Below are 25682 nucleotides of genomic sequence, written 5' to 3'. Positions count from 1 at the left end.
CACCACCAATGCAACCGCTACCGTTGGTGCCCCCCCATCTTGGCCATGCGCGCACCATGGACCTGGGCCGGGTCGTCCTCGGTGTCGAGCAACACCTGGCGCAACTTGGCCTTGATTTGAACCACGGCCTCGTCACCCATCCGCGACACTACCACCATGGCCGGACGCAACATCAGCATCGAGTGCAACACGTAAACACCAGCAGCGGCCATGAGCAACAACGCGAACAAGAACGGGTTGCGCAGAATGGCCACGAGCTTGCCCCAGCCGAGCACGAGCATAACAAGCCACACGTAGTAGGGGATGTGAGTGGCGTGCTGGATGACCAGACGCTTTGTTTCGACAAACTGGGCGTCGGTTTCACGCTTGAACCGGGAGGCGACGTGGTCCCGGTCCGCGGGGGAGAGCACCTGGGAGAAGGGAGTGGGGGTGGTTTCGTTATCACTGTCGTCGGAGTCGCTGTTGCTATCATCGTCGCTACCCTCGCTAGCGGCGTCGCTAGCACGAGCGCGCGCCCCGAAGCCCGCGGCACGCATCGCCCTGGCGCTGTACCGCGGCACCACCGCGCCCTCGCTGGTGCGCATCTCCTCTAGCACCGGCACCATCTGCTGGGTTTGCTTGCGGGCAGCCCCAAAGCTGGTTTCCAACTCCTCCACCTTCTGGTAGAGCCGTGGCATCCCGTTCTCGTCGTACCGGAACACGTCCTCAAACTTGTCCTTCATCAACTGGAGCACGCTGTCCCTAGTGATTACTCGGTGTACCACCGAGTGCAATGCAACCCACGCTTGCACTTGCAACCTCTCGACCCCCGCCACATTGTCGCTGTCACTGGTGCCAAGCCCAAAATCCGGCACGGTTCCAGTGCCAGCGTACCTGGCCTTGACCTCTGCCAACAACTCGTGGAACCGTGCCATCACACGTTCCCACGTCTGGTCGTCGGGCGACGCCAACTCTTGCTGGAGGGCCTTGGAAACTCCCGCATCGATCTTGGCAAGGGCACGCCCAATGATAGCCTTCATTTCCACCACCTGCTGTTTGGCGACCACAGCGTCGAATCTGGCCTTGACGTCCAGGATCACCTCGGAGTCGTGGAACTCGCCCAACGAGATCAATTGTAGGCTGGTGTTGATCAACGACACATACTTGTGCTCCAACTCCTGTGCTCCCTGGAAGAACGACTTGTCCTTTCTTGTCTTCAACTTCTTGATGTCTGTCGCAAACTGGCCCACGCCAGTCTCCACGACCCACTTGGCATGCACGTCGAACACCTCACGGAACTTGGCGTGGATCTTCTCCTTCAACGCCTGCCGTTTCTGCTCGTAGATGGTCTGGTTGTACCTGGACGCACTGGTGTCGTAGTCGTCGAGAGTGTCTTCCCGCAAGTCCACCATGGCCAATCCCATCTGTTCATAGTCAACGTTTTCTCCTGGCACCTTGTCGTCGAACAAGCCATGGTGCTTGGCCACAAACTCGTCGTACACCCCGTTAGAGATCTCGTCGCACTTGAATTTCGCAACCAAGATTTGCTGAGTGGGAAGATCCAAGTCCTTGTTGTTATCAATCTGGTCCCAGCAGTTCTCTGCGTACATGGTCCACCCATCCACGGGAATCTGGTGATGGTAATTGGGCTTGAACAACTCTTTCTTGACCACCAAGCGGTCTCCCAACAACTTGACGTCCTTGCTGAACTCGTCTGGCTGGAGCACCTTGTGGTGCAATGCGTGGAAGTCCACATCAAAGAAGTCTGAGAACTTGAGGTGGCTCAACTCGGCGGGCTTGCTTAAGTCTAACCACATCTTGTTCAAGTCGGTGATCAAGGTCTCTGCCAACGCCTGAAGAGGCGTTACGCCAATGTGGTCTCGGATCACTATCAACAACAACACCTTGTGGGTGTTGTTTTCCAACTTGGATTGGCCAAACAACGACAAGTTGACCTCGAACACCGTCTTGAGAAGGCCCATGTTGGCTCCTTGGTACAATCCGACCTGGGTCTCCCAGATATTGATGATGAGGATTTCCGAGGTGGCCAACGCAAACAACGCCGCCTTTCGCTCGAAGTCCTGGTCCTCTCCCCTCTCTCTGCCGTCTGTGCCCTCCACGTCCATCACAAACACGTTCTCAGTGCTCTTTTTGGAGGAGGTGGTGCTGACTTCAGGCGAAACCGCCATCCAGATACCCTTGGTGGTCTGCTGGCGGCGTGACTCTTCCATGACGTCGAAGTTGGTGTTGAAGAGCCGGTTCAACAACGTCGATTTGCCTGTCGATTGCGATCCGAACACAGAGATGATGTGGTAGTCGTTGCCCACGATCTGGCCAGGCAGAGTGGCGCCGTGGATGTATTCCATGATCTGCTGGTTGAACTGCTTGTGCTCATTGATCACCTGGATGGCGTCTTGGACGTGGTGCTGGTCAATTGGCACGAACGACGACGAAGACGATGAAATGGTGGGGCTGGCCGATCCCAGCGGCTGGAGCGTGTTGGGAGCTGGTGACGCTGACGACGCAGCAGACACTTCCACGGGCTCCTCGATGTCCACGTTGGGTGGTGGCAATCCTAAGTCGTCTGACATACTGTAGAACAACACTGACAGCTAGACGGATGGATTCGTTTGGCAGATGACACCGTCACCACGTGAAAATGTCTACATTCCAATGTCGCACAGAACCTGGAGGAGAAAGGTGCGACGAGGGAAGCACGTCTGCGCAGAAAGGGCCAATGGGAGGGGAAAACTATGGACGAGGTACAGAGAAGGCAGCGGTGGGGTGGCGGGGGCGTTTTCTGGGCTTTGGGGTTCAATTGGGCTCTTTTGGGACGAGTCCAGTGGACTCCAGATGTCGCGCGGTGTCTGTGTCGTGTGATCCTGATTGTGGAGTGTATGTCGTATCAGATACCCCTGAGTTGCTGACGGGCCTTGGTGATGGGAATTTGGCAATGCACGAATAGACGTGAGGCATACTGAATTGTTGGGGATTGACCAATCCAGGAAATACACTGAATTGTTCAGAAAGTACCTGATTTGGTTAATTCATACTAATCCAGGAAGCGACTGAACCAATCAGGGAATACTTTATAGTAAGAAAGGCACTGGGGCTAGGTCCAACGTCCTGCGAACATGATCAGTAAGAAAGTGTAATAATTTATCAGGGATTATCCCTGATTGTACCAGCTACCCTGGACTATTCAGGAAGTAACAAGTACACTGGATTGTCCCAGAAAACATCGAGTTAATCAGGGGATACTTCATTAGTGAGGAGATTTTTATTGCAGGAAATATACTAATACACCAGACGCCCGATTAATAACAGAGAGCTTCGCTGGAAATTACCTGAATTATCCAGGACTGAAGTCTCATTTAGTTAGGAAATAGTAAAGAAATACAGTAATTCCAGGAAGTAACCCGATTATCCAGGAAAAGCTTAAGTATGTCAGGAAATACGAAATATCCTTGATAATTTTGGACTTACATCCGTCGAGTTTAGGATCTTTTGCACTTACTTCTTTCTAACCCCTTCTAGCTTTGGCACAACAGGTCAGCTTTGTGTCTACTTAAAGTCCTCTCTACTGCCTGAAACAAAATTATCTGGGGGTCGTAGTTAAAGAATGAATACGAAGGAATGAATACGAAGAAATGAATGCAAAATTAATGCCAGCGTTAGTAGTTAAAGTCCTTGATCGTCGACGATGTTGACTATTAACCAATGCCGACTAGATTTATTCAATATGAAATCATTTCCTCAAGATTCGTATTCCCCATCTCTCGACACCTGCTGACCCATTCTCTCCCATACTACATCCTTCCCTCTCTAGAAATTTATTATACACTATGAACACTGTTGTCTGCCTCACAACTTATTGGTCAACTCAGGAACAGCCTCGTTCAAGTCTGCCACCAAGCCGATATCGGCAACGTTGAAAATGGCAGCTTCAGGGTCCTTGTTAATGGCCACAATGGTCTTGGAGTCTTTCATACCAGCCAAGTGCTGGATAGCACCACTTACACCAACTGCCACGTACAATTCTGGAGCCACAACCTTACCAGTTTGTCCCACTTGCAAGGAGTTGTCACAGTAACCCGAATCGACAGCAGCACGAGTGGCACCCACAGCTGCGTTCAACTTGGCAGCCAAAGGCTCGATCAAGGCCTCGAAGGTCTCCTTGTTCTTCAACCCACGTCCTCCAGAAACAACCTTGGAGGCAGAAGCCAATTCTGGTCTCTCGGAAGTGACCAATTCTTCACCCACAAATTCGGTTCTGTTTTGAGACTCCACCTCAGCCACATCCTCCACGGCCACAGCACTGGCCCCAAGCTTGGCTGGAGCAAATGCAGAGCCTCTGACAGAAGCAAGCTTCAACTTCTCGTTGGACTTGACAGTAGCCAAAGCATTACCAGCATAGATTGGCCTCACAAAGGTGTCTTCGGACTCCACCTTGATGATCTCAGATACAGGCTGGGTGTCCAAGAGTGCACCAACACGAGGTAACACTGACTTACCCACAGCAGACCCTGGAGTCAAGAAATGGGTCCATTGGTCAGAAGACTCCAAGATCAGCTTGATCAATGGAGACAATTCTTCTGCCAAATAGTGGTCGTAGCGAGAGCCCTTGGCTACCAACACCTTGGAGATGCCTTCGATCGTGGCCACATCTCCGACCACGGACTCACCATCTGGACCAGCGACCAAGGCTATGGTAGGCTTGCCGATTTGGGAGGCTGCTGTGACGGTGGACAAAGAAGCAGGGGTGATTTTGCCGCCTGCGGCTTCGACGAGGACTAAGGTGTCGAGCTTTGGGATCGAGCGGGAGAAGGCCCTGGAGAAATTGCGGAGCATCTTGGATAGTGTGGGAGGAAGTGGAAAATCATGAATATGAGTGGTGAGGGCAGGTGATAAAACTCACGTGCACATAAACACGTGATAGACCAGTAGATGCTGGAGTTTTGGCCTGACGCAGCCAGAAAAAGGCGGGAGGGATGTGTTCAGGATCATTAAGGCACCGGGATATATTTGGTAGTAGTATACCCACTTCCTGGTATGAATTGCCGGGTGGCTCTGAGAGCGGAGGCAGGCGGCCTGCATATAATGTTACTATCTATATGCAGGATATGAGATTGAGCTCCGGAGCGGCCCGGAAACGGCCTCCGATTGAGATGTTCCAGCACAGCAAGCAGTGTACCAGCTGCAGCACCGTACTACTTGCAGTCTACCCTACTTGCAGCAGCATGGCAACTCCCAGCACCGTCCTTCACCTATTGACAAATTGTGCCCGCCCCATTGGCCCATGTGGCTCCCATGCGCGATCACGTGACCCATACCCACCACCCATCTTCGCTACCCCAGAATCCTCTACTACCCAGCATGTCTGACCCGCTGAACAAGTCGATAGCCTCCAGCAGGTCCACACGGCACGTGGTACAGGACCACCGGCGTCTTGCCAGCCCCTCGCCTGTTCGCCATATCTCCACCAGAAGAGTCATTCCTAACGGGGGAACCTCCAATCTTCCAGGCTATCCACGGGAACGCCAGCCCCTTTTGGATCACAGTATCGACACAATCAACGCAGCAGCCACCAGTGCGGGTGGCCACGACTATGAGTCGTTTGCTCAGAAAATCGAGTCGGATGTGGACTCTGTCGTGTACAAAACCACCCCAATGGCTGCAGAAGGAAGCAGGAATACCTTTGAGGCATCGTTGGGGCCAACCAGCTCCAATGACGACGTTCATGGAACGCTGACAGCGCACGAGTACGTGCCTACAGCAGCTCACCGCTGGGAGAGCTTGACGTGGGGAGAAATCCTCCCCTACTACTTGCCGTGCTTGTCGTGGCTTCCCAAGTACGGACCCCTGTACCTTTTGGGGGACTTGATTGGGGGCTTGACGTTGGTGTTCTTCCAGTTGCCGTTGTCGTTATCGTACGCCACCACATTGGCACACGTTCCCGTGGTTTCAGGGCTCTTCTCTTTGGGGGTGTCTCCGTTGATCTACCTCATCTTTGGTAGTGTTCCCCAGATGGTGGTGGGTCCTGAGGGACCCATTTCGTTGGTGGTCGGCCAGGCCATCGAGCCGTACTTGCACCACGCCAAGAAGAAGAACTTGGACCCTATGGAGTACGTGGTGGCCATCACGTTTGTTAGTGGAGCCAGTTTGCTCGGGTTTGGCTTGGGTAGATTCGGATTCTTGGATAACGTGTTGAGTGCGTCGTTGTTGAAGGGATTTATCAGTGGCGTGGGGATTGTCATGGTCATCAACGCGTTGGTGCTGGCCTTGGGGTTGCTGGCGTTGCAGAAACAGATATCCGACGATCCATCCCAGATGGACATCCACTCGCCTTTCGACAAGGTGGTATTCTTGTACTACCACGTCCGCGAGTCGAACCCCCTCACCATGAAAATCAGTTTCGTGGGGTTCTTTGTCATAATGGCAGTGAGAACTTACAAGAAGTATGCCGCTCGTCGCCCTGGAAAATGGTCACAGAGGGCAGTTTACATCCCAGAAATCTTGTTGGTGGTGGGCACGTCGACCTGGTTATGCTCGAAGTACCGTTGGGACTTGGCAGGAATCGACATCATTGGTAAGGTGCACAACGACGGGGTTTTCCAGCTCTACAACCCGTTTGCCAGAAAAATGTGGCCTTTGATGAAGAGATTTGGAACCGCAGGCTTCCTGGCTGCTATGCTTGGGTTTTTTGAATCCACAACAGCATCCAAATCGTTGGGGTCCACCTACGACTTGCCCATCTCCTCCAACCGTGAATTGGTGGCCCTCGGGTTCATCAACATTTGTAACTCATCCTTTGGAGCATTGCCAGCTTTTGGTGGATACGGAAGAAGTAAGATCAATGCCATTTCGGCCAAGACCACAGTTTCCGGTGCAATTATGGGCATCTGCACTTTGTTCACGTTATTCAATCTTTTGGATTACCTCTACTTTGTTCCCGAGTGTATGTTGAGTGTTATCACCGCGGTCATCGGAATCCTGTTGATCGAGGAGGCACCATACGAGTTGTATTTCCACTGGAGAAGCCGGGGTTACAACGAGCTTATTACGTTTGGGGTCACAGTGACCACCACCTTGTTTTTCTCCATTGAAGCAGGTGTTGCTGTGGGGCTAATTTACTCATTAATCAGAGTTATTCGCCATTCTGCAGCGTCCCGGATCCAGATTTTGGGCAGATATCCTGGCTCAAACAAATTCTTGGATGCAGACTTACCTACCAGCAACTCGAAAGTATCGGCACCCAATGTCGGACACCCCAACTTAGACTTTTTTACCGATGAAAACTTGACCTTCTTGAACACCAATGCCCTTGAGGAAATCGAGGGTTGTTTGATCATCAAGATTCCGGAACCATTGACATTCACAAACAGCAACGATCTTCGGTCCCGTTTATTGAGAATGGAGATGTACGGGTCCTCTAAGGCCCATCCTGCTCTGAAACGGAGCAGAGATGCCAAGATGACAAGTTACATTATTTTTGATTTGGACGGAATGAGTGAATTGGACTCCTCGGCTGCCATGATCTTGTCGGACTTGTTACAGGGATACAGAAAGAGAGACATCCCTGCCTTCTTTGTGAGGGTGCATAACAGTGACAAGTTGCGCAAGCGACTCCATGACTGTGGCATAGTGGATTTCTTGATGGACAGCTTGGAAACTGTCCAGTACTTCTCTGTGCAGCGGATGCTTACACAATCTCTGATTGGCCACGAGGAAATCACTCCATTTGACATGGATGAGTCGTCTCACATCTACAACTTGATAGAGAGCCCACAAACTCCATTCTTCCAGCATATTAGTGATGCATTGAAGGTGATTGACTTCTACGAAGTCCGCCAGCTTTCGCAGCGTAGCTCGGAGTTCTTGGAGGTCGACCAGGCTGAAAGAAGGTCCAGTCTTCCGGGAACTGTGGTGTGACCAAACCGCAGAATTCTGTTCTTTAACCAAGCTAGAAACTTCACCACAGAACAGGGGCAATTCGCATGAGCGACAACACGCCGCCAACATTTAGCATAGAGAGATACACAGAGTAATATCAGCAGTGTAGTGATCGGTAAACAGCAGTAAATATTGCCAGCAATGGCCAGAGAAACCCGACTGAGTGAGGAAGGTTCTGTACCAAATTGATGCGGAATGTTCATAATAGAAAATTCAAGAACCTAGGAACTCAAAGTAGTCAGGAAATGAACTGATCATATCATTTAACAAGGGGTGTTATTGGATAATTTCATTAGAAGACGTCCTGGCAAATGCTCAAATTCTGGTGTGATATTTATGCAATTTATACATTTGCCCTATCTAAAACTGGAAAAGTAATACTGTCCTTCTTCATTTCTAAAATCTTCAATTTTCTTTTGACCCACACCTAACAGTTATGTGGTACGCAGTATCTCTTTCTGGATAAGTTCCAGTTTGAGATAACGAAGGTTCACTACAATTGACCAGGTTAAAAAAATTGAAAAGTAACTGATTGAACGGATAAGCTACCAGTTTTCGACTTCAAGCCAGCCCAACAGCTTCACCAGAATCTGAATGTTGGCGCTTTTCGAACCGACTTCATCATTAACTAAAGTAAATTAAAAATATGTCCGAGAGGTTAGTGGGCATTCAACGACAATAAATAAGTATTTTTATTGCTGCGGTGGAGTTACTAGTGTTTTATCTGCCCTCTTCAGATTTAGCTTGCTGCCCCTAGAGATAATGCCCATGACTTATTTCGACATACCACAATCCCATCTTGGCTGGATTCCAAAGGGTACAAATTGTTGGGAAAACTACACCAGCACCCAAGAAGCATTTTGAGGGCCAGTACTATACAAACTCTAGCAGAGCATCCAACCAAGAAGCAATTTAGGGCAACACAAACTTCAACAAATTCATCCAGTCCTTTCTACCCCAGTATACCGATCAGTATTTCACCACCCAATTGATAGTGACTGTAATCAACTATTACATAATATATTACTACCATCCACCCACGCAACAATCTACATAAGCATTATACTAATTTTCCCAGTCAACTGCACACAGTCAATTTTCCATACTAATTGACCGCGTCTCATCAACAATAATTATCCATCAGCACCACCATGTCCTTAGACATTCCGCCCACCGAAGATGGCGTCCAACGTGAATTGACAATCAAAGAGGAGTACCAGCTCTGGAGGAAGAACTGCCGCTACATGTACGAGTTTGTCAGCGAAACCGCGTTGACATGGCCATCCTTGACTATCCAGTGGTTGCCAGAACACCACGAACAGGATGGCGTAATAGACGCCAAGTTGCTCTTGGGGACACACACCTCAGGAGAGGACACCAACTACTTGAAGGTGGCGTCTACTCAAGTCCCCAGCGCGTTGCCCCATCCCACCAACAAGGCCAACTCCCGTATCAAGATTACCAAGAAGCTTGAAAACGCCTTCGAAATCAACCGTGCTAGGTACATGCCGCAGGACTCCAGCGTGGTGGCCACCATCAACGGTGAGGGCCAGATTGATCTCTACAACATCAAGGAGGACTCCACCAAGGCATACAGCCACTTGGAGCCCCATACTGCCAACGGGTACGGATTGGCATGGAGCAGCTTCACCAAGGGCCACTTGTTGACGTCCTCCGACGACCAGACAGTGGTTAACACCGACGTGGCTAGTGGCAAGACGGTATTTTCCAGCTCGACCCACCAGGATATCGTGAACGACGCCAAATGGCACGTTTTGGATGCAAATTTGTTTGGATCTGTTTCTGACGATAACTATACGTTCATTTACGATGCGCGGACCCCACAAACTCCCATTTTGAAGCACTACAACGAAGAGTCCAAGGGAATCAATTCCATTGCGTTTTCCCCGTTCTCCCACAACTTGGTGGCAGTCGGAAATGCCAACTCCAACATATGCTTGTTGGACCTCAGGCGGCTAGTAAACAAGGACAAGAGCAGCGAGGGGTTGTTGCACACCATGATGGGCCATTCTGACTCCATTACCTGCTTGGAGTTCTCGCCCCATAAGGACGGAATCATAGCTTCGGGGTCGCAGGATCGTCGTTTGATCATATGGGATCTCTTCAAGATTGGTGAAGAACAGCAGCAAGAAGATGCCGAGGACGGATGTCCTGAGTTGTTCATGATGCATGCGGGCCACACTGGGGCAGTTTCCGACTTGAGTTGGTGTCCTTACAAGGAGTGGACGTTGGGATCGGTAGCAGATGACAACATCGTGCACTTGTGGGAAGTGGGCAAGAGTCTTATTGACGCTGATAAGCAGCTGGAAATCGCTGACACCGACTTGGAGTAGCACAGCAGTGCTGTGCCTCTTGTATACTAGAATTAAAATAAATAGCTAGCTTTACTAAAGCTAACCGAGTGTATAATATCAGACTTTTTGAAGACCGGAGAAAAGTGCAGCTTAATCGAAATGACGCTTGCTTGTGTACGTAGAATATCAGTTGAAGATCTCAGTGATGACAAACTGGCAGTTGTACCTAAAGCTAGCTTTGTGTGCGATGATGCTGCTAAACTGTTGGAAATTTACTCAGATGAATAGGATATGGAGTCTGGGTTGTATGGAGAATTCAAATCGCAGTAACATTTCTTGGAGTATTAACCCAGTCTTGTCTCGTTGGGCAGTCTTCTGCTTCGATCCATGCCAGAAACAACCGGCTATTGGTAATTTATTTCTACTGGGCTTAATTTGACCCTCTGGGCCTATTACACTCAATGTGAGTACAATTCACAGACTGGAGATACCTCAATTCTGCTCCCATATTGAAGACAAATTCTTTGGTCTTAATCAACTGGTTCAATTCCCTAGTTATTGATGGCCATGAAAAACGCAAGAAGCGAAAGATAGCACTAATCCCAAAATTTAGAACAATTACTGTACTTCAAGGAAAAACTCTTTCTTCAACTTGAACCTCGGGCAACAATTTGTCTCCCTATCGATCTGTCACTTATCTACTTCTCGATTAGTGTGGAGATTGGGGTTCAAGTCCTCAATCAAAGATCTTTGAAGTTCACAGAATCTGTTCTGAACACGGAACCTCAAAAAAATCATACAACTACAAGATTTGTACCAGGGGCCTCTAAGCACGCTATGAAGCCTCGTTGGGTGCTTGTGCTGTCGTTAGCTAGCTCTTGTGACGACTTGAACGATAAAATGGCCTAATATTCCCTCTCGCAGTATAAGTCGACTTATTGTTCTGCTGGTGCTCATTTCGCAGTACTCGCAGACTGATTTACTTCCCGGTATCTCCAGCGAGACCTCGGTGGCGCCGCGCGACCCTGGCACGAGATTATCCCGTTTCAGGACGATCCCCTGACTCCAGGGTACCCCACTCGCCCAGCATTATGGTCCCACGTCGCTCGCTACACCGCTAGCGACACCAAGCCTCAGTGCAAGCATCCGCTACCACCACCTCTTCCCACAGCTCTCGTTACCTGTCACTCTGCGCTCTCCCTAAGTAGTACCACCAATCTCTCCCGTACCACATTCCTCCCTAACTCTCGCTACGCTCCGCGTCCGGACTGCTCCACGCTTTTTTTCCAGTATCCGACATCAAATTGCCTCTACCATCCGAGGCACATTTCTCTGACCGCATCCACCCTACCAGTCAGCGATCAAGCAGCAATCCACTCCAATCACCTCCTATTAGTCTCCGTGTGCTCCATCGTCGACAATGTCTGATTTTCCCCCCAATTTATCCATAAGGCCCTTGACTGTAGAGGACGTGGCCCAATGTCTCGAGTTAGAACAGAAGGGATTCCCGGAAAATGAAAGAGGCACCGAAGCCAAGTTCCGCTACCGGTTGACCACCTGCCCCGAGTTGTGCTCCGGATTGTTCATCAGAGATTACGAGTACAAATACAACGCCATCAACTTGCCGGAAGTGGCCGAGAAGTTGAACCAGGCCCATGGCGACGCCAACGACGACGACGAGCTCGACAAGCTTCCTGTCAAGTCGTCAGTGACCAAGGAGACCTTGATAGGCCATATCATCGCCACCAAGACCTACCACCGTGCCATCACCGACGCCTCCATGGAACTCCCCTCCAAAGAAGACCCCACGGCAGGCCACATCGAGAGCCTGAGATACATCGGAATCCACGCGTTGGTGATCGACCCCGAGTGGCACGGCAAGAACCTCGGCACCTTGTTGATGCACGATTACATCCAGAAGTTGTCCAACCAGGACTTGGGTGACAAGGTCATATTGATTGCCCACGAACAGTTGACCCCATTCTACGAGAAGATCGGCTTCACCAACTTGGGTAAGAGCAAGTGCGAGTTTGCAGGCTCCACCTGGTACGACTTGGCCATCGATTTGATTGCTGAAGATGATCTTTAGGTACGGCATCGAATGCGCTACAAAGAAGGGTCGGATGGCGTGACAGAGAGCACTCCCTCTATGGCCCCCTAATTGGCTTGCTCTGCAGAAGATAAAATACATCCTTCAGTTCCATCTGCTGCTACTATGTTCATTTTCCTCTGTTTTACTATTTCCTAGATATAATTACATAATACATCACGTAACAATGGCTCGCGTTTACGTAACCACTAACAAACCTAGGCATCTATCACAACGACCTCCCCACCATTCCTCCATTCTCCGCCATGGTGACCGTTCCTGCGCCTGTCAAACAGCTCTTTGACACATTCCCCCTCGCCACATACCCCCCTGTTCCAAACAGCACTCCCGAGGGCCTCCAGGAAACCGAATCAAACAAGTTTTATTTTGGAGGACCCACTACTCCACACCACTTCACTTTGGCGGTGCACAATGTGTTTATTCTAGAAGGAAGCGCTTCTAGAGTAGTGCCGAGTGATCCTGTCTCTCTTGGCCAAGCGTTGATTTTGTCATACAAGAACAAGTTGAAGTTACCAAGACTGAACGAAGTGTCAGCATCACCTAATGCAATAGCAAAGGTGTCGTTCCACGCCTCCCCCGATAACCAACTACCCATTCTCATCGAGGAGCAGAAAGAGCAAAGAAATATCAGGACCTATGCTGCAATCAACCATAGCATCTTGAGCAAGAACTTCCAGGGTCAAGACCCCGAGTTACTAGCAATTAATGAATTGATTGACACCAAGTTGTTTGACTTGTGGATTTTGACCCTTCTCAGCGAAAAGTTGGATGAGGACACACTCTCCAAATTGTTTCAATTCCACGGAATCGTGGGAAAGTTGGCGTCCTTCGACTTATACCAAGAGATCCCTAACTGGCAGGCATTCAAAATCAGACATCCTGAGTTGTTTGACCAGGATCCCATCAGCTTGAAGAATGGGGCATTGAACAGAATTCACAATTACTACGACATAGAGCTCAAGAGCTTCAGTTACACTTTGGATTTATTGATCGACTTCATCCACAACGAAGAGGATAGCTTACAGAAGGATATCATTGAGTTGAAGTTGGTGGGTTACGTGGTCATCTTGAATGAAATATTGGGCACCACCAAAGCAGGAAAAATAGTGCAGCAGAAGTCCGAATTTGTGAACGCCTGTTACAAGATCGTAGAAAAGTATTAAGCAGCCGGATTTAATATTTAAAACTAAACTGGCTTAGGGAATGTATATAGACAATGAACCTAGCTTTTGTACGGCCATATGGCTCAATGAGTTTGAATTAATTATTGTACATTATCAGTGAACCAATAGAGGGTAAGAATAATCATAACTACCGGTTCATATTCTAGTGAAGTAATTTCAAACAGATCATGCTGCTGCTTAGCGCTATGCATTGTGTATACCGTAGAGCTGGAATCAACTTTACAGCATTTTTTAGATATCACAATCTTCTAGCTATTAGTCGTGCATCTTGGTAATACCGGAATAAAGGCGATGGCTATGTCTTTCTTGATAATTTTATAACGGTCATTTTCGGATAGACTTCAAGACTTCTACCCGTATTGTAAAGAAATTATTTGGGGTGAAGAAACTGGATTTTATCCATTCAACAGTCACGCCAAGAATGACACAATAACGAAACGACCAGTCAGGATATCTAGATCTTATCATGAGTAAGCTTCTAAATATCTAAAGATAGAAGAAGGATCTAGTCCACCAGATATTCCCGAGCTCCCGTTAATGATCAATTAATCTAGGTCATTTTCAGACTTTCTCCCATATTTGAATGTAATTCTGGTCCAAGAATAGCAACTCTGTTTGAGATTCCGTCACCTCCAAATCATGGATATTGATCCATTCACCACCCCTTCTGAGACCGACAGACCAACTGAGTCTGTCGTCCTCTCTGCCAATCTCTGTTCCGGGTTCCAATTCGTACTTGACACTGGACATTAACCTGTAGTTGATCGGTTCTTCAGCCCCTTTAACAAACCGTGAGACATCCAAAACTTCCGGCAATTTCACTACCGTTTGGTTGCCTCGCTTGTTTCCATCCTCGATTCCTCTATCGATGTGGAGAATCAAATGTGGGGGCATTGGCTGGAGTAATTGATATGTTTTGACGGAATTCGAGGAACCAGAGCTCTTTGTTCCATTATACTTTTCGAGTAAATCCTCCAATGCTACTTCTGCAAAGTTCCCTTCCTGAGAAAACACGGGATTTGTAGGCAAATCAAGGGTAAGCACCCAATACTTGGTTGAGATGGTGTTGGAATTCTGTTCGACAAACTCCACTTTGTTGTTGGAGTCTCTGGTACTAAGCCCAGTAGTAGTTATTTCAAGCGAGCCTTGAAAGGACTTACTCCAGGGGGTCTTGGAGGATTTAATGGACCTGGAAAGCTGAGAATGGAGTTGGTTCAAGAGCCAAACCAAGAACTTTTTGGGTGATTCTTGCCTTCTTGTCGAGAAAGCGTTCTTGCTTTCTCCTGAAATTATCTGAAGGAACTCGTGTGGTGATATGTGCCCCTTGAATAGGTGGCTCGACCAGAGCTTTTGCACAAGTAAACCAAAACTGGTGTTCAATAAGCTCTTTCTGGCAATACTGTCTCTCGTCGCCTTCTTGTGCGACAAGCTCAAGTAGAAGTCCCTGATCAACGGAACGTGGGCAACTGCCTGGAGAACCACGTTGGAGTAGTCGTTGTTCAGAATGTTGTTCAAGCCAATGTAGCCCACCCTGTACTCATTGCGGTTCAAGTCGTGAGCCTGTGACGGTATCACGTAGCCTTCGGGGTACTTGGGAGCTAGCACGTTGGTGATATCTCTCAATGACTCAAGTGCTGATGGCGATACCACCTCGTAGTTCTCGGGGAGGATGTGTACACTCTCATTACCAAGGTTGATGAAAACATGGTGGTCTGTAGCAAGCGAGTGCAAATAAGCAGGTGACGACTTCGACTTGCCTTGGAAGTACTTTCCGCACACTAGACAGCAGTATGGGTTGACATTGGAAAGGGTAACCAGACATACCTTCTCGAAATCGAAGTCTAGCACCTGTCTGTTGATGGTGTCAAGGTAGTAGCTGTCTGAAGAGGCAGACTTTTGTTTCTTTGCGGGAACCAGCTGGAGGTACGAGGGAATGTCGTCATCCGAGGACTCGCCCTCGTCCACGGGTCGCTTGGCAGGAGGTTCATCCATGTTAGAGTAGCTGGAGATGGATTGATGGGATTACGTAATATGAATGTTACATCTTAGTGCAACATAGGTACATGTTGTGTGCAGGCTGCTAACTTGGATGAGACTGTATGATTTGAGTTGTTAAATTACTGTTCGGTGTAAGCATGAAACATTACGATAATTGTTTACCGCTTTTCTAGTTCATTCAGGAATATGCTGCCGTGTCCCAATTGAGTTTTTGAACACGCCAAATGCTTTTCTATATTCTTAATGAGCCACCTCTGGCTTCTCAGCGACATACAATTGTAACATTGTGAGACCTAATTAGAGGACTTTCTTTGACATTCTCAACTGAACTTGCTCATCTATGGAATGTACGCTATGCCTTCTTTTAAATTTTTCTCTGCCAAAACGTCTAAACCTGAATTAAATTGTGAGATACCAATTCTTGATTAGTCTGCGAATAAACCCGTGCAACATATTCTGCTCTGTCAGCCTATACTGCCATCACAATTACCTCTTTCACATCCTTCTGCTCATTTTATGTCTCGAAATATATTAAAGGTGTACTCGAAGGATAAGTTATTACTTGTGGATCTAAGCATGGCAAGCTACAATTGGGCCAAAAAGAATTCTTGTGAAGATACTCAAAAATTGAGAATCAATTCTTTTATGAAGAATACTACCCGTTCTCTTCTTGAAGCGAACCTATGTGCACCCATTCTTTTCAGTCTACAATTTGACGTTAGTAGGTATATTACCTATTCTATGTGAGCTATAGCCAGCAGGCGTGTTGAGGATCCACTCAACATTTGGCTCCTGCAGCTTCATTAAACGTTACAAACATTTCCATTCCCAATTCACTGAATTGCCAATGCGTTCACGTTACTGGTCAACAAGGAGGTGACATTGTCTTCGATCAACTTTTCAGCAGTGTCGGACAAATGCTTCTTTGGATCTTGCTTACCCACGTACCTTGTCTTCAATTGCTCTTCCAGCAATTCCTTTTCTTCCTGGACTCTTTGGTTATATAATTCGGCAATCTTGACCATCTTTTCGGTGTTGTCCAAGTTTTCGTGTTCCTTGTGGTTGTAGTCAACTAACTTCAAGCCGGATTGCCAGTTCTTCTTGTGTAAGTTCAAAAGCATGTTAGTTTCGTATGAGGTCTTGCTGTAGTCAATATTTAATGAGTAGTAGTGACGGTTCAATCCGTGGATCAACGCTTGGATAGAAGGCTTGTTCAAGTGGCCAACGTTGGATGTGGTTTGACGTGGTTCTTGGCCCATCATCAATGTGGTGGTATCAATGGTTCTGAAGGCGTCAATCACAACCTTACCCTTGACGGACTGGATTGGATCCACAACAACAGCAACTGCTCTCTTGTTCAATCTTTCGAAGGATTGCTGGGTGTTGACATCGACAGACGATAACCAACATCCGAACCCTGGATGTGAATGGTACCATCCTACCACCATTTGATCTCTTCCTGTCTGCCTCAACATATCCATCATCTTGGTTTGGAACACATCGTCAACAGCTTCAACACTGACACCAGTACCACTCTGAGGCATGGCAAACACGTCAATTACATGGATGGTGAAGTCATCCACGAATTCTCCCAACATCAACCCCATGACTTCCATTGGAACACCGGCTCTGCAGTGCTTCAACATCTTTAACAAGGCCAATGATGATATGTAGACGGTTTCTGCGTTATCTATGGCTGGGCCGTCATTCTGGGGAGGGGCAGCGCCGCCCAAACCGGCACCTGATCCTAATAATCTTTGTAATCTCTCCATGGTGTTTGGTTGTGGTGGTAGATGTTGCCACTCAATTCGAGTGAGGTGAACGTAGCGCGTCACGTGTTGAATTACATAATTTATTAGTAAGCCAGAACCCGCTTGTCAGAGGCATAAAAGCTCAGTTGTGGCAGAAGGCACTAGAGACCTGCATGGCCTATGTGCATCATTGCAGTCGTCTCACCGGGATTACTGGTATCAACTAACCTGAGCTCTGGCGATTTCCCGATTTAGACACCAACGACAACGGTCCTCAGTAGAGCCGCATCTCAGCAGCACTAGCACAAACCAGCCTGGGCCTGCTCTTCTCCACCCGTGGTGCTCTTGGTGCCGGTCCGACCGGCACCGACAGTTGGAAGTGCATATTGTCTCCACACAATATCTGAGCCTTGCCGTCCATAAATGGCCACCACTCTCCTGCACTTCTTGCTTTCTAGTAAATTCCCCTCCCCCAGAACTCCTCCCCGTTTCTGGACCTGTCCGCAGCCATGCTTGGCTCGGCTATTGACGCTTCGCTAACTAGCCCTCGGGATTAGGTACTGCACACACCAAGGGACCTCGCGCTCCTAACCATGGACATCATAAAAGTCCTCCACATCCCAAACCATTCTGGCTCCACACCCGCCATGACCACCGGACCTGCTTCCTTGATAGGAAAGAAATACCCAGCCAAGCAACACGCCAGAAATGTTCAGGCCCATTTGGCCCAAAAATTGGGCCCCAAGGGCCAGGATGCCTCCTTCTTCATGTCTGGGGAAGACTTGGTCTACCACCAGTACTGTGACCAAACCAAGCCCATGAGACAAAACAGATACTTCTACTACTTGTCTGGAGTGGACATTCCCGGCTCGCACGTTTTGTTCCTGGGAAAGAAAGACCACTTGACCATTTACTTGCCCAACATCGACTACGAAGACGTCATGTGGTCAGGCATGCCTTTGTCCCTCGAGGAGGCTGCGAAGAAGTTCGATGCCGATGAGGTCAAGTACGTCAGTGACTTGGAGGCTGACTTGAAGGCCGTTGGCAGCGAAATCCTCACCACCGACATCAACGACTTCAACAAGAAGTTCTCAACGTTCTTATCCGAAGGCAACAAGGACTTCTTCTATGCATTGGACGAGTCCAGATTGATCAAGGACGAGTACGAAATCGAGTTGATGAGAGAGGCTGCCAGAATCACCGACAACTGCCACTTGGCAGTGATGTCTGCCATTCCCATCGAAACCAACGAGACCCACATCCACGCCGAGTTCACCTACCACGCCTTGAGACAGGGCTCCAAGCACCACGCCTACGACCCCATCTGTTGCAGTGGACCCTCGTGCTCTACCTTGCACTACGTCAAGAACGACGACGAGATCGAGCCTACCAAGAAGTCCATCTTGATCGATGCTGGAGCTGAATGGAGCTGCTACGCTGCTGACGTGACCAGATGTTTCCCCATCAACGGAGACTGGACCAAGGAACACTTGGAGATCTACAACGCGGTATTGAAGATGCAACAGGTAACCATGGCCATGATCAAGCCAGGTGCCAGCTGGGACGACATTCACTTGCAAGCGCACAAGGTGTTGATTGAAGAATTCCTCAAGTTGGGCATTTTCAAGTCAGAATTCTCTGCTCAAGAATTGTTTGATTCCAAGGTCTCTGCCAGATTCTTTCCCCACGGATTGGGTCACTTGTTGGGTATGGACACCCACGATGTCGGTGGATACCCCAACTACGAAGATCCAGACCCATTGTTGCAATACTTGAGATTGCGCAGACCTTTGCTCAAGGGAATGGTGTTGACTGACGAGCCAGGTATCTACTTTTCCCCCTTCTTGTTGGAAGACACCTTGAAGGACGAAACCAAGGTCAAGTACATCAACAAGGATGTGTTGGACAAGTACTGGTACATTGGAGGAGTCAGAATCGAGGACGATTTGTTGATCACAGAGGATGGTTTCGAGAATCTTACTGGAATCACCTCTGATCCTGTGGAAATCTCCAAGATCATCAAGGCTGGTCTTGACAAGGGAGCCCAAGGCTTCCACAACGTGGTTTAGTGGTGTACTATATGATATTGGTGTATATTGCAGCTGTTGCGGAGTAAATATTAAATTAATGGCTATATACATAGATCGTAGGTTTGCCGGTGCTTTGAAGTGGGAGGACCACTTTGAAATGCATTTAACGCAAAGTGAAGATCTTATTATTGAAGGCTCGCTATGATAGGAGAGCTTTCATTATGGGAATTCTTTGAATACTTCAAGGACTATAGTGAAGCTCCAATCAATGAACAAATGACACTAATAGTACAGAGACAGCTAAATAAAAAATACTACACTAAGTAAACGTTTACAACCTTGAATAATGTCTTATTATTTCAAACGAATCGTTCTGTGTATACTCAAAATTTACCTTCTTCCTCCCATTAGTAATTTCAAATACTTCTGACTGATAGTAATCTCAAAATTTCAAATATTTCGCAATTATTGGAGAAATTCACAAGTGCTTCAACAGGACAAAACTACCAGCCATGGACACTGATCAATTAGTCCTGGATGCTACTAAATACACACCAGAAGGCATCTATTTCTCAACCATAACGAGCTCATATCACTCAAAGCACAACCAAAGTTAACCTGCGTGCTCAGCGGTTACTTCCTTGGTCTCCTCAAATCATTGCCTTTTTCCAACTATCAGGCGCTTGTAATCACCAATGGCAACTTGAAGCAGACAACTCCTCTACGGTATCGTCTACAGTGTCGCTTTCCAATTCGTTCTCCCCAACCGTTGCCACTGTTCGTCGCTGCCCCGTTCTGTCGCAAGGCGGTTTGACTGCAAAACACATTCTGTCAGTGCCACTACACGGTGGGTGATGATATCCACCTGCAAATTGGACTACGGATAGCCCCATAGAGGGTCAATTCCTCACTTCAGTGACTTACATCTGCCGCTACGCTGGCTACCGAACCTTCTGAAGCCATATGTGCTCCTGTCGTTTCGTCACTAGTCTCTGTTCCACACGACCTCACCACAAAAGCAAACATAATTTATTAACGTGTCCACCTCCACGGTAACTCCATCCATCCCCCACCATCCAATCGTCGCCACCATGGATGAAAATTACGACGTTATAGTCTTAGGTACTGGCTTGACCGAATGTATCCTCTCTGGTCTCTTATCGGTCGAAGGCAAGAAGGTTTTGCACATCGACAGACAGGACTTCTATGGAGGAGAGTCTGCATCTTTGAACCTTTCTCAATTGTACTCCAAGTTCAAGCCCTCTGCCCAGAAGCCGGACTTGAAGGGTAGAGACAGAGACTGGTGTGTTGATTTGATCCCTAAATTCTTGATGGCCAATGGAGAATTGACCAACATCTTGGTCCACACCAATGTCACCAGATACATCGAATTCAAGCAAATCGGAGGTAGTTACGTCTACCGTAACGGCAGAATTGCCAAGGTGCCTTCCAACGAGGTTGAAGCTATCAAGTCGTCCTTGATGGGCATATTTGAGAAGAGAAGAATGAAGGGGTTCTTGGAATTCATCAGCAAGTACGACGAGAATGTACCATCCACCCACCAAGGCTTGAACTTGGACTCCAACACCATGAACGAGGTCTACAACAAGTTCGGCTTGGAAAACGGGACCAAGGACTTCATCGGCCACGCCATGGCCTTGTGGTCCACCGACGACTACTTGAACGAGGTGGCCCGTCCTACCTATGAAAGAATCTTGTTGTACGTGCAATCGGTTGCCAAGTACGGTAAGTCTCCATACATTTACCCATTATACGGTTTGGGCGAGTTGCCTCAAGGTTTTGCCAGATTGTCTGCTATCTACGGTGGTACCTACATGTTGGACACCCCTATTGACGAGGTGTTGTACGAGGGCGACAAGTTTGCGGGAGTCAAGACCAAGGAAGGCACTGCTAAGGCTCCAATTGTGATTGCTGACCCTACCTACTTCCCCGAGAAGGTCAAGAAGACCGGCTCCAAGGTGATCAGAGCCATGTGCATCATGGACCATCCCCTTCCAGGCACCAACGACTTGGACTCGGTGCAGATCATCATTCCCCAGAACCAGGTGGGTAGAAAGCATGATATCTACATAGCTGTCTTGTCTGACGTGCACTGCGTTGTTCCCAAGGGGTACTACTTGGCCATTGTGTCCACCATCATCGAGACCGACACTCCCCACGTCGAGTTGGAGCCTGCATTCAAGTTGTTGGGCAACCGTTTGGACACCTTGATGGGCATTGCCGAGTTGTACGAGCCTGCCAGCGACGGGGCCAGCGACGGTGTCTACATCTCCAAGAGTTACGACGCTACCTCGCACTTTGAGAGCACCACCGACGACGTCAAGGACTTGTACTTCCGGATCACTGGCAAGCCCTTGGTATTAAAGAAGAGATCCAACAGTGAGGAGGACGAGGGGTTGAACGGTCTTGAGTAGGTGCGCCACACTTCGGTGAGCCATTGATCTCATTGATGTGATTGACATCCGTTGATCTCAATGATTCCTGACCTCATTTTCTAGACCCAATTTCCTGATCTATCTCTTGAACCCTACCTTGATCCATTTGATCCATTTCGTGTCCATCATTTTCCACCGATATCTCCATCGTTTATCTCGATTACAATATAAGATAAATTATGCCTGCGTAGAACAGATAACGACGGCCATGACTAACCCCGCTAGACCATCGCCATTCTTACCACCAGCAACGTCATAGGGCCTGCCACGCCGTCACCACCGCTAGCCACGCCATAATGGACGCTCTTGTGGGCCCCCCAGCACGTCATAGTGGCGATTGTGGCCGCGAGGGTCCATTAATAATCCGCACCACATATAAAGGGAGGATTCCGCTGCCGATCTTCTCCACAATTGCAGTCGGACAAACTCCACCTGTAACACCAGCAGTGGCCAATAGAATTGTCCTAATTACCCTCAATTGAGCACCAACAAACATCTTTGCTACCATGACCAAATCAGTCAACCTTATCCAGAACTTCACCACCAAGTCAGGCAAGCCTATCACTTTTGGAACCGGAACCGGTACCAAGTGGCAGAACCTCAAGAAGAGCAGAGACGTCCCGGCATTGACAGAAGAATTGGTTGAGGCCTTGCTTTTGGCGTTGAAGCTGGGCTACAACCACATCGATGGTGCCGAAATCTACACCACCCACGAGGAGATCGCAGAAGCTGTCAAGCGTAGTGGAATTGCCAGAGAAGACTTGTTCATCAGCTCAAAGTACAACCCCGGATTTGGTGAAATCAAGTCCAGCAATGCCACTGAAGCCATCGACAAGGCATTGAAGGAGTTGAACACCGAGTACCTCGACTTGTACTTGATCCATGCGCCTTTCTTCACTCCCGAAGGCTCGAATGGCGAGACAGTCGAGTCAGCTTGGCAGCGTCTCATCGACGCCAAGAAGGCTGGCAAGGTCAGAAACATCGGAGTGTCCAACTTCAGGGTGGAGGACTTGGAAAGAACTTTCAAAGTGGCTGGTTCCAAAGAGTTCTACCCCAAGGTGAACCAGATCGAGTTCCATCCATACTTGCAGAACCAATCCAAGAACATCGTGCAATTCGCTGCCGAGAACGAGATCTTGACCGAGGCATACGGACCTTTGTCTCCCTTGTTCAGAATCAAGAAGGACGACGTCGTCATCGAGGACCATCCTTTGGTGAGCTACCTCCCAGAATTGTCCAAGAAGTACGGAAAGACTCCTGCCCAGATCTTGCTCAGATACACCTACCAGAAGGGTATCTTGCCAGTGACTACCTCCTCGCAGGAAGAGAGAATCAAGCAGTCTTTGGAAGTGTACAATTTTGAGCTCGAACAGGCTGACATAGACGAGATCGACCGCTTGGGAAACCTGTTCCATTTCAGAGGCTTTTTCATCCCGCTTTACGAAAAGCCCGAGTCGAAGTGAGGCCAATAATAGACCTAGAGTGATAGACTAGACGAAATGTATTTGATTGTATTGACATGTAATTGGAGATTTGAAGTAATACGTATTTGAAGATCTAAAATGAAATTAATTGAATTTTTAAATTGACTGGTGTATTGAACCTTCAAATAATTCAAGTTTTAAATTAATTGCTGTATTGGCAGATCTAATAACCTTCGAACCATGCTTCAGTTCTTGAATAATCTATTAATACAATCTGTGAATTGGATCATGTAGTGATAACGTTCTTGGATTAAATTATCTAGTGCGGCTGATTACTGAAACAACATGGATGCTGCCATTTCAACGTTGCCTCCCGTGGCTGTTAAGGCCGAGATGGCCTCTTGTCTTGAAAAACCCAACCCTATAAGCTTGGTAATGTCCTCTTCTTTGAACTTCTGAGCGCTTGGTTCGGTGCGCTGTCTTTTAGAAGCGGCAGCAGCAGCAGAGCTTGCTGGAGAGCTACTCACTGGTGTTGTATTAGCTGGCACAACAGATCCACCGTCACCGAAAATATTACCCCCGAGCCCGGAAGGACCTCCAGCAGTTCCAAGAGGTCTTCCTGAAGAATCACTGGCCCCAAATCCGTTGACAACCTCCGACTCATGTAAGAACTTGGTTTCGATATCACCACCAACCACCAAAACATCTCTGCTCAAGTCAATCACACATTTGTGTCTTCTCAATAAATCCAATCCGAACAACAAGTCCACAGCAGTATCTACCACGGTGAAGGATGCGGCGATATCAATTTTGGAGTCTCCAATTCTTATCGGAACACTGTGAATTTTGCCCTGCACATCTAGGGTTCCAACACCACTGACTTTACCGATGAAACGTTTATCGATCAACCTAGAAATTCCCACCTGTTCCGCCAACTTGGGCGAGATGATGGTGGTTTGTGCTCCCGAGTCCACAAACGCCTGGACTTTATGGCCGTTGACGGAGATGTTAATATACAACATGTTGATTGAGGCGAAACTCTCTGGGGTGGTTTCGTAAGCCAACTGGTAGTTTTCGTCGATTTGTTGTTGTCTGATGAGTTCCAAGATCTTGGCCTGGTTTTCGGGATCGTCGGGGTTTTCCTGCAACCGTTTCATTTCTTCACTGTTAGCACCTGGTCCCCCCATACCGCCAAATCCTCCTTCTTGGATTTGAGAGGCAAGGCGGTTTCTGAATTCGGATGGATTGTTCAAGGCTCTGTAGAGATCAGGCTGCAGATGCTCGAGCTGAGTCCGCATGGTCTGATCGCTCAACAACCGTTGGCGAAGCGCCTCGATCTGGCCATCAAACGGAGTGGCACCGGAGTCTGCTGTGGAAGGAGCACCAGCAGCACCAGCCAGGCGGGTCAAGCTGAGCACGAGCAAGTCGTTCTCCTTGATTCCTGCTTCATCCAACGTTTTCTGGGGCAAGTGCAAGCTGGTACCGTCGTGGATAAGCACCTGTTGTTGAGGGTCGATGTCTGTTTCTGCTTCGAGATAAGCCTTGAAGTCTGCCACGGTGAGTGATCCAGGCACGTCCACAAGTATGACGTTACCTGTGCTTTCAATGGATATACTGAGCTTCATAGTGGTTGTTGTGTACGGAGTGGGTACGCAGGAACTTATATAGTGAGTGGCGGCTAGTGGTGAGCGATTGGTGATTGTTTGTGGTGGCAAAATCGCACCTGGTACAATCTGCATCACGTCTAATTGTCTGACCCAGACAGTGGTGGCGGTGTGGGGTGGCCAAAACGTTCCAAAGCAGTCCAAGTCCTTCCACGAGAAAGTAGCTGTTTTTGGAGGGGCCTTCAGGAGAGGGTTGGGGCTTTCGATGATTCGCAGAGGCTGCAATTTGACGACTTAAACATCCACACTTCAATACTCTGAACGTACGTTTCTTAGCATTCTAGATGAGTGCCAGCGGATGCTTGACGGCATTTGTCGTGGATAGCGTGGCTGGAAGTGGTGCAAGTGCTCTTGGGGTGGTTGCATTGCTTATGCCACTGTGACGGCTCACGAGACTTCACATGAAGTTCTTCACTCTGAACAGATCTTGGGCCACCCAGACGACAGCCTTAAGGGACTGGGTTTGGTGTATGGATTTACTCTGACTTCTGTAGTTATCATCATTATTGACTGTGCACAAGCAGTTTATGCCATGGTGGATGCGAACAGTATATCTGGAGCAAATTGTTCTATGGTGGCCCAAATCCCGACTTGCACCATCCAGGACTTTTGCAAAAACTTGTGTGCTTCAACGCTCAGGATAAGTACACCCACTGCGTCCATACTTCCCTTCTCAGAGTGAAAGTGCCTGCTGTATAGTCTAAGTCTGATTTTTGGCCAGAACGCAGACGCACCATTCTGCTACTATGTTTTCTTCATATCAATCCAAATTGGCTTGATACAGCACGACGCTTGAACCGTGCTGTGTGAACAGATAG

At 48.4% G+C, this 25682-nt stretch overlaps 11 protein-coding genes across 11 annotated transcripts; 7 read left to right on the top strand and 4 right to left on the bottom strand.

The window, feature by feature from the left end:
- Positions 1-17: 17 nt before the first annotated feature.
- Positions 18-2570, bottom strand: NAG6 (dynamin-like GTPase; the record flags this gene model as incomplete). Its single annotated transcript, XM_020211277.1, has 1 exon — positions 18-2570. One exon carries the CDS (start codon positions 2568-2570, stop codon positions 18-20), a length of 2553 nt encoding a protein of 850 aa, XP_020062293.1.
- A 1273-nt stretch (positions 2571-3843) lies between these two features.
- On the bottom strand, positions 3844-4830 carry CANTADRAFT_92310 (uncharacterized protein; the record flags this gene model as incomplete). Its single annotated transcript, XM_020211935.1, has 1 exon — positions 3844-4830. One exon carries the CDS (start codon positions 4828-4830, stop codon positions 3844-3846), a length of 987 nt encoding a protein of 328 aa, XP_020062292.1.
- Positions 4831-5649: 819 nt separating this feature from the next.
- CANTADRAFT_57095 (uncharacterized protein) lies at positions 5650-7911 on the top strand (the record flags this gene model as incomplete). The annotated part of the gene is made up of 1 exon (XM_020210660.1): positions 5650-7911. One exon carries the CDS (start codon positions 5650-5652, stop codon positions 7909-7911), a length of 2262 nt encoding a protein of 753 aa, XP_020062291.1.
- Positions 7912-9083: 1172 nt separating this feature from the next.
- HAT2 (Hat2p) lies at positions 9084-10286 on the top strand (the record flags this gene model as incomplete). The annotated part of the gene is made up of 1 exon (XM_020207030.1): positions 9084-10286. One exon carries the CDS (start codon positions 9084-9086, stop codon positions 10284-10286), a length of 1203 nt encoding a protein of 400 aa, XP_020062290.1.
- Positions 10287-11371: 1085 nt separating this feature from the next.
- On the top strand, positions 11372-12469 carry CANTADRAFT_327938 (polyamine acetyltransferase). Its single transcript, XM_020208477.1, has one exon. It carries the CDS (start codon positions 11668-11670, stop codon positions 12334-12336), a length of 669 nt encoding a protein of 222 aa, XP_020062289.1. The 5' UTR covers positions 11372-11667; the 3' UTR covers positions 12337-12469.
- A 133-nt stretch (positions 12470-12602) lies between these two features.
- Positions 12603-13250, top strand: SAM35 (SAM complex subunit; the record flags this gene model as incomplete). Its single annotated transcript, XM_020208534.1, has 1 exon — positions 12603-13250. A coding segment is annotated over one exon (648 nt), but the record flags the coding sequence as incomplete, so codon positions are not given.
- Positions 13251-14102: 852 nt separating this feature from the next.
- Positions 14103-15533, bottom strand: CANTADRAFT_56999 (mRNA splicing protein; the record flags this gene model as incomplete). Its single annotated transcript, XM_020210646.1, has 1 exon — positions 14103-15533. One exon carries the CDS (start codon positions 15531-15533, stop codon positions 14103-14105), a length of 1431 nt encoding a protein of 476 aa, XP_020062287.1.
- A 765-nt stretch (positions 15534-16298) lies between these two features.
- On the bottom strand, positions 16299-17278 carry CANTADRAFT_27511 (proteasome regulatory particle lid subunit). Its single transcript, XM_020208129.1, has one exon. The coding sequence runs from the start codon at positions 17183-17185 to the stop codon at positions 16373-16375; it is 813 nt and encodes a 270-aa protein (XP_020062286.1). The 5' UTR covers positions 17186-17278; the 3' UTR covers positions 16299-16372.
- A 200-nt stretch (positions 17279-17478) lies between these two features.
- On the top strand, positions 17479-19638 carry CANTADRAFT_27509 (putative Xaa-Pro dipeptidase). The gene has a single exon (XM_020208128.1). It carries the CDS (start codon positions 17884-17886, stop codon positions 19357-19359), a length of 1476 nt encoding a protein of 491 aa, XP_020062285.1. The 5' UTR covers positions 17479-17883; the 3' UTR covers positions 19360-19638.
- Positions 19639-20411: 773 nt separating this feature from the next.
- Positions 20412-21755, top strand: GDI1 (Gdi1p; the record flags this gene model as incomplete). The annotated part of the gene is made up of 1 exon (XM_020207029.1): positions 20412-21755. One exon carries the CDS (start codon positions 20412-20414, stop codon positions 21753-21755), a length of 1344 nt encoding a protein of 447 aa, XP_020062284.1.
- A 527-nt stretch (positions 21756-22282) lies between these two features.
- CANTADRAFT_23985 (uncharacterized protein) lies at positions 22283-23239 on the top strand (the record flags this gene model as incomplete). The annotated part of the gene is made up of 1 exon (XM_020207028.1): positions 22283-23239. One exon carries the CDS (start codon positions 22283-22285, stop codon positions 23237-23239), a length of 957 nt encoding a protein of 318 aa, XP_020062283.1.
- Positions 23240-25682: the final 2443 nt, after the last annotated feature.

Source organism: Suhomyces tanzawaensis, assembly GCF_001661415.1.
Source record: "Suhomyces tanzawaensis NRRL Y-17324 unplaced genomic scaffold CANTAscaffold_8, whole genome shotgun sequence".
In the NCBI taxonomy this organism is placed as follows: domain Eukaryota; kingdom Fungi; phylum Ascomycota; class Pichiomycetes; order Serinales; family Debaryomycetaceae; genus Suhomyces; species Suhomyces tanzawaensis.
This window is presented reverse-complemented; position numbering and strand designations above follow the sequence as displayed.

Coding starts and splice junctions, on each gene's coding strand:
- CANTADRAFT_327938 (XM_020208477.1), top strand. CDS start 11,668: ATGTCTGATTTTCCCCCCAATTTATCCATAAGGCCCTTGACTGTAGAG.
- CANTADRAFT_27511 (XM_020208129.1), bottom strand. CDS start 17,185: ATGTTGAAGCACTGCAGAGCCGGTGTTCCAATGGAAGTCATGGGGTTG.
- CANTADRAFT_27509 (XM_020208128.1), top strand. CDS start 17,884: ATGGACATCATAAAAGTCCTCCACATCCCAAACCATTCTGGCTCCACA.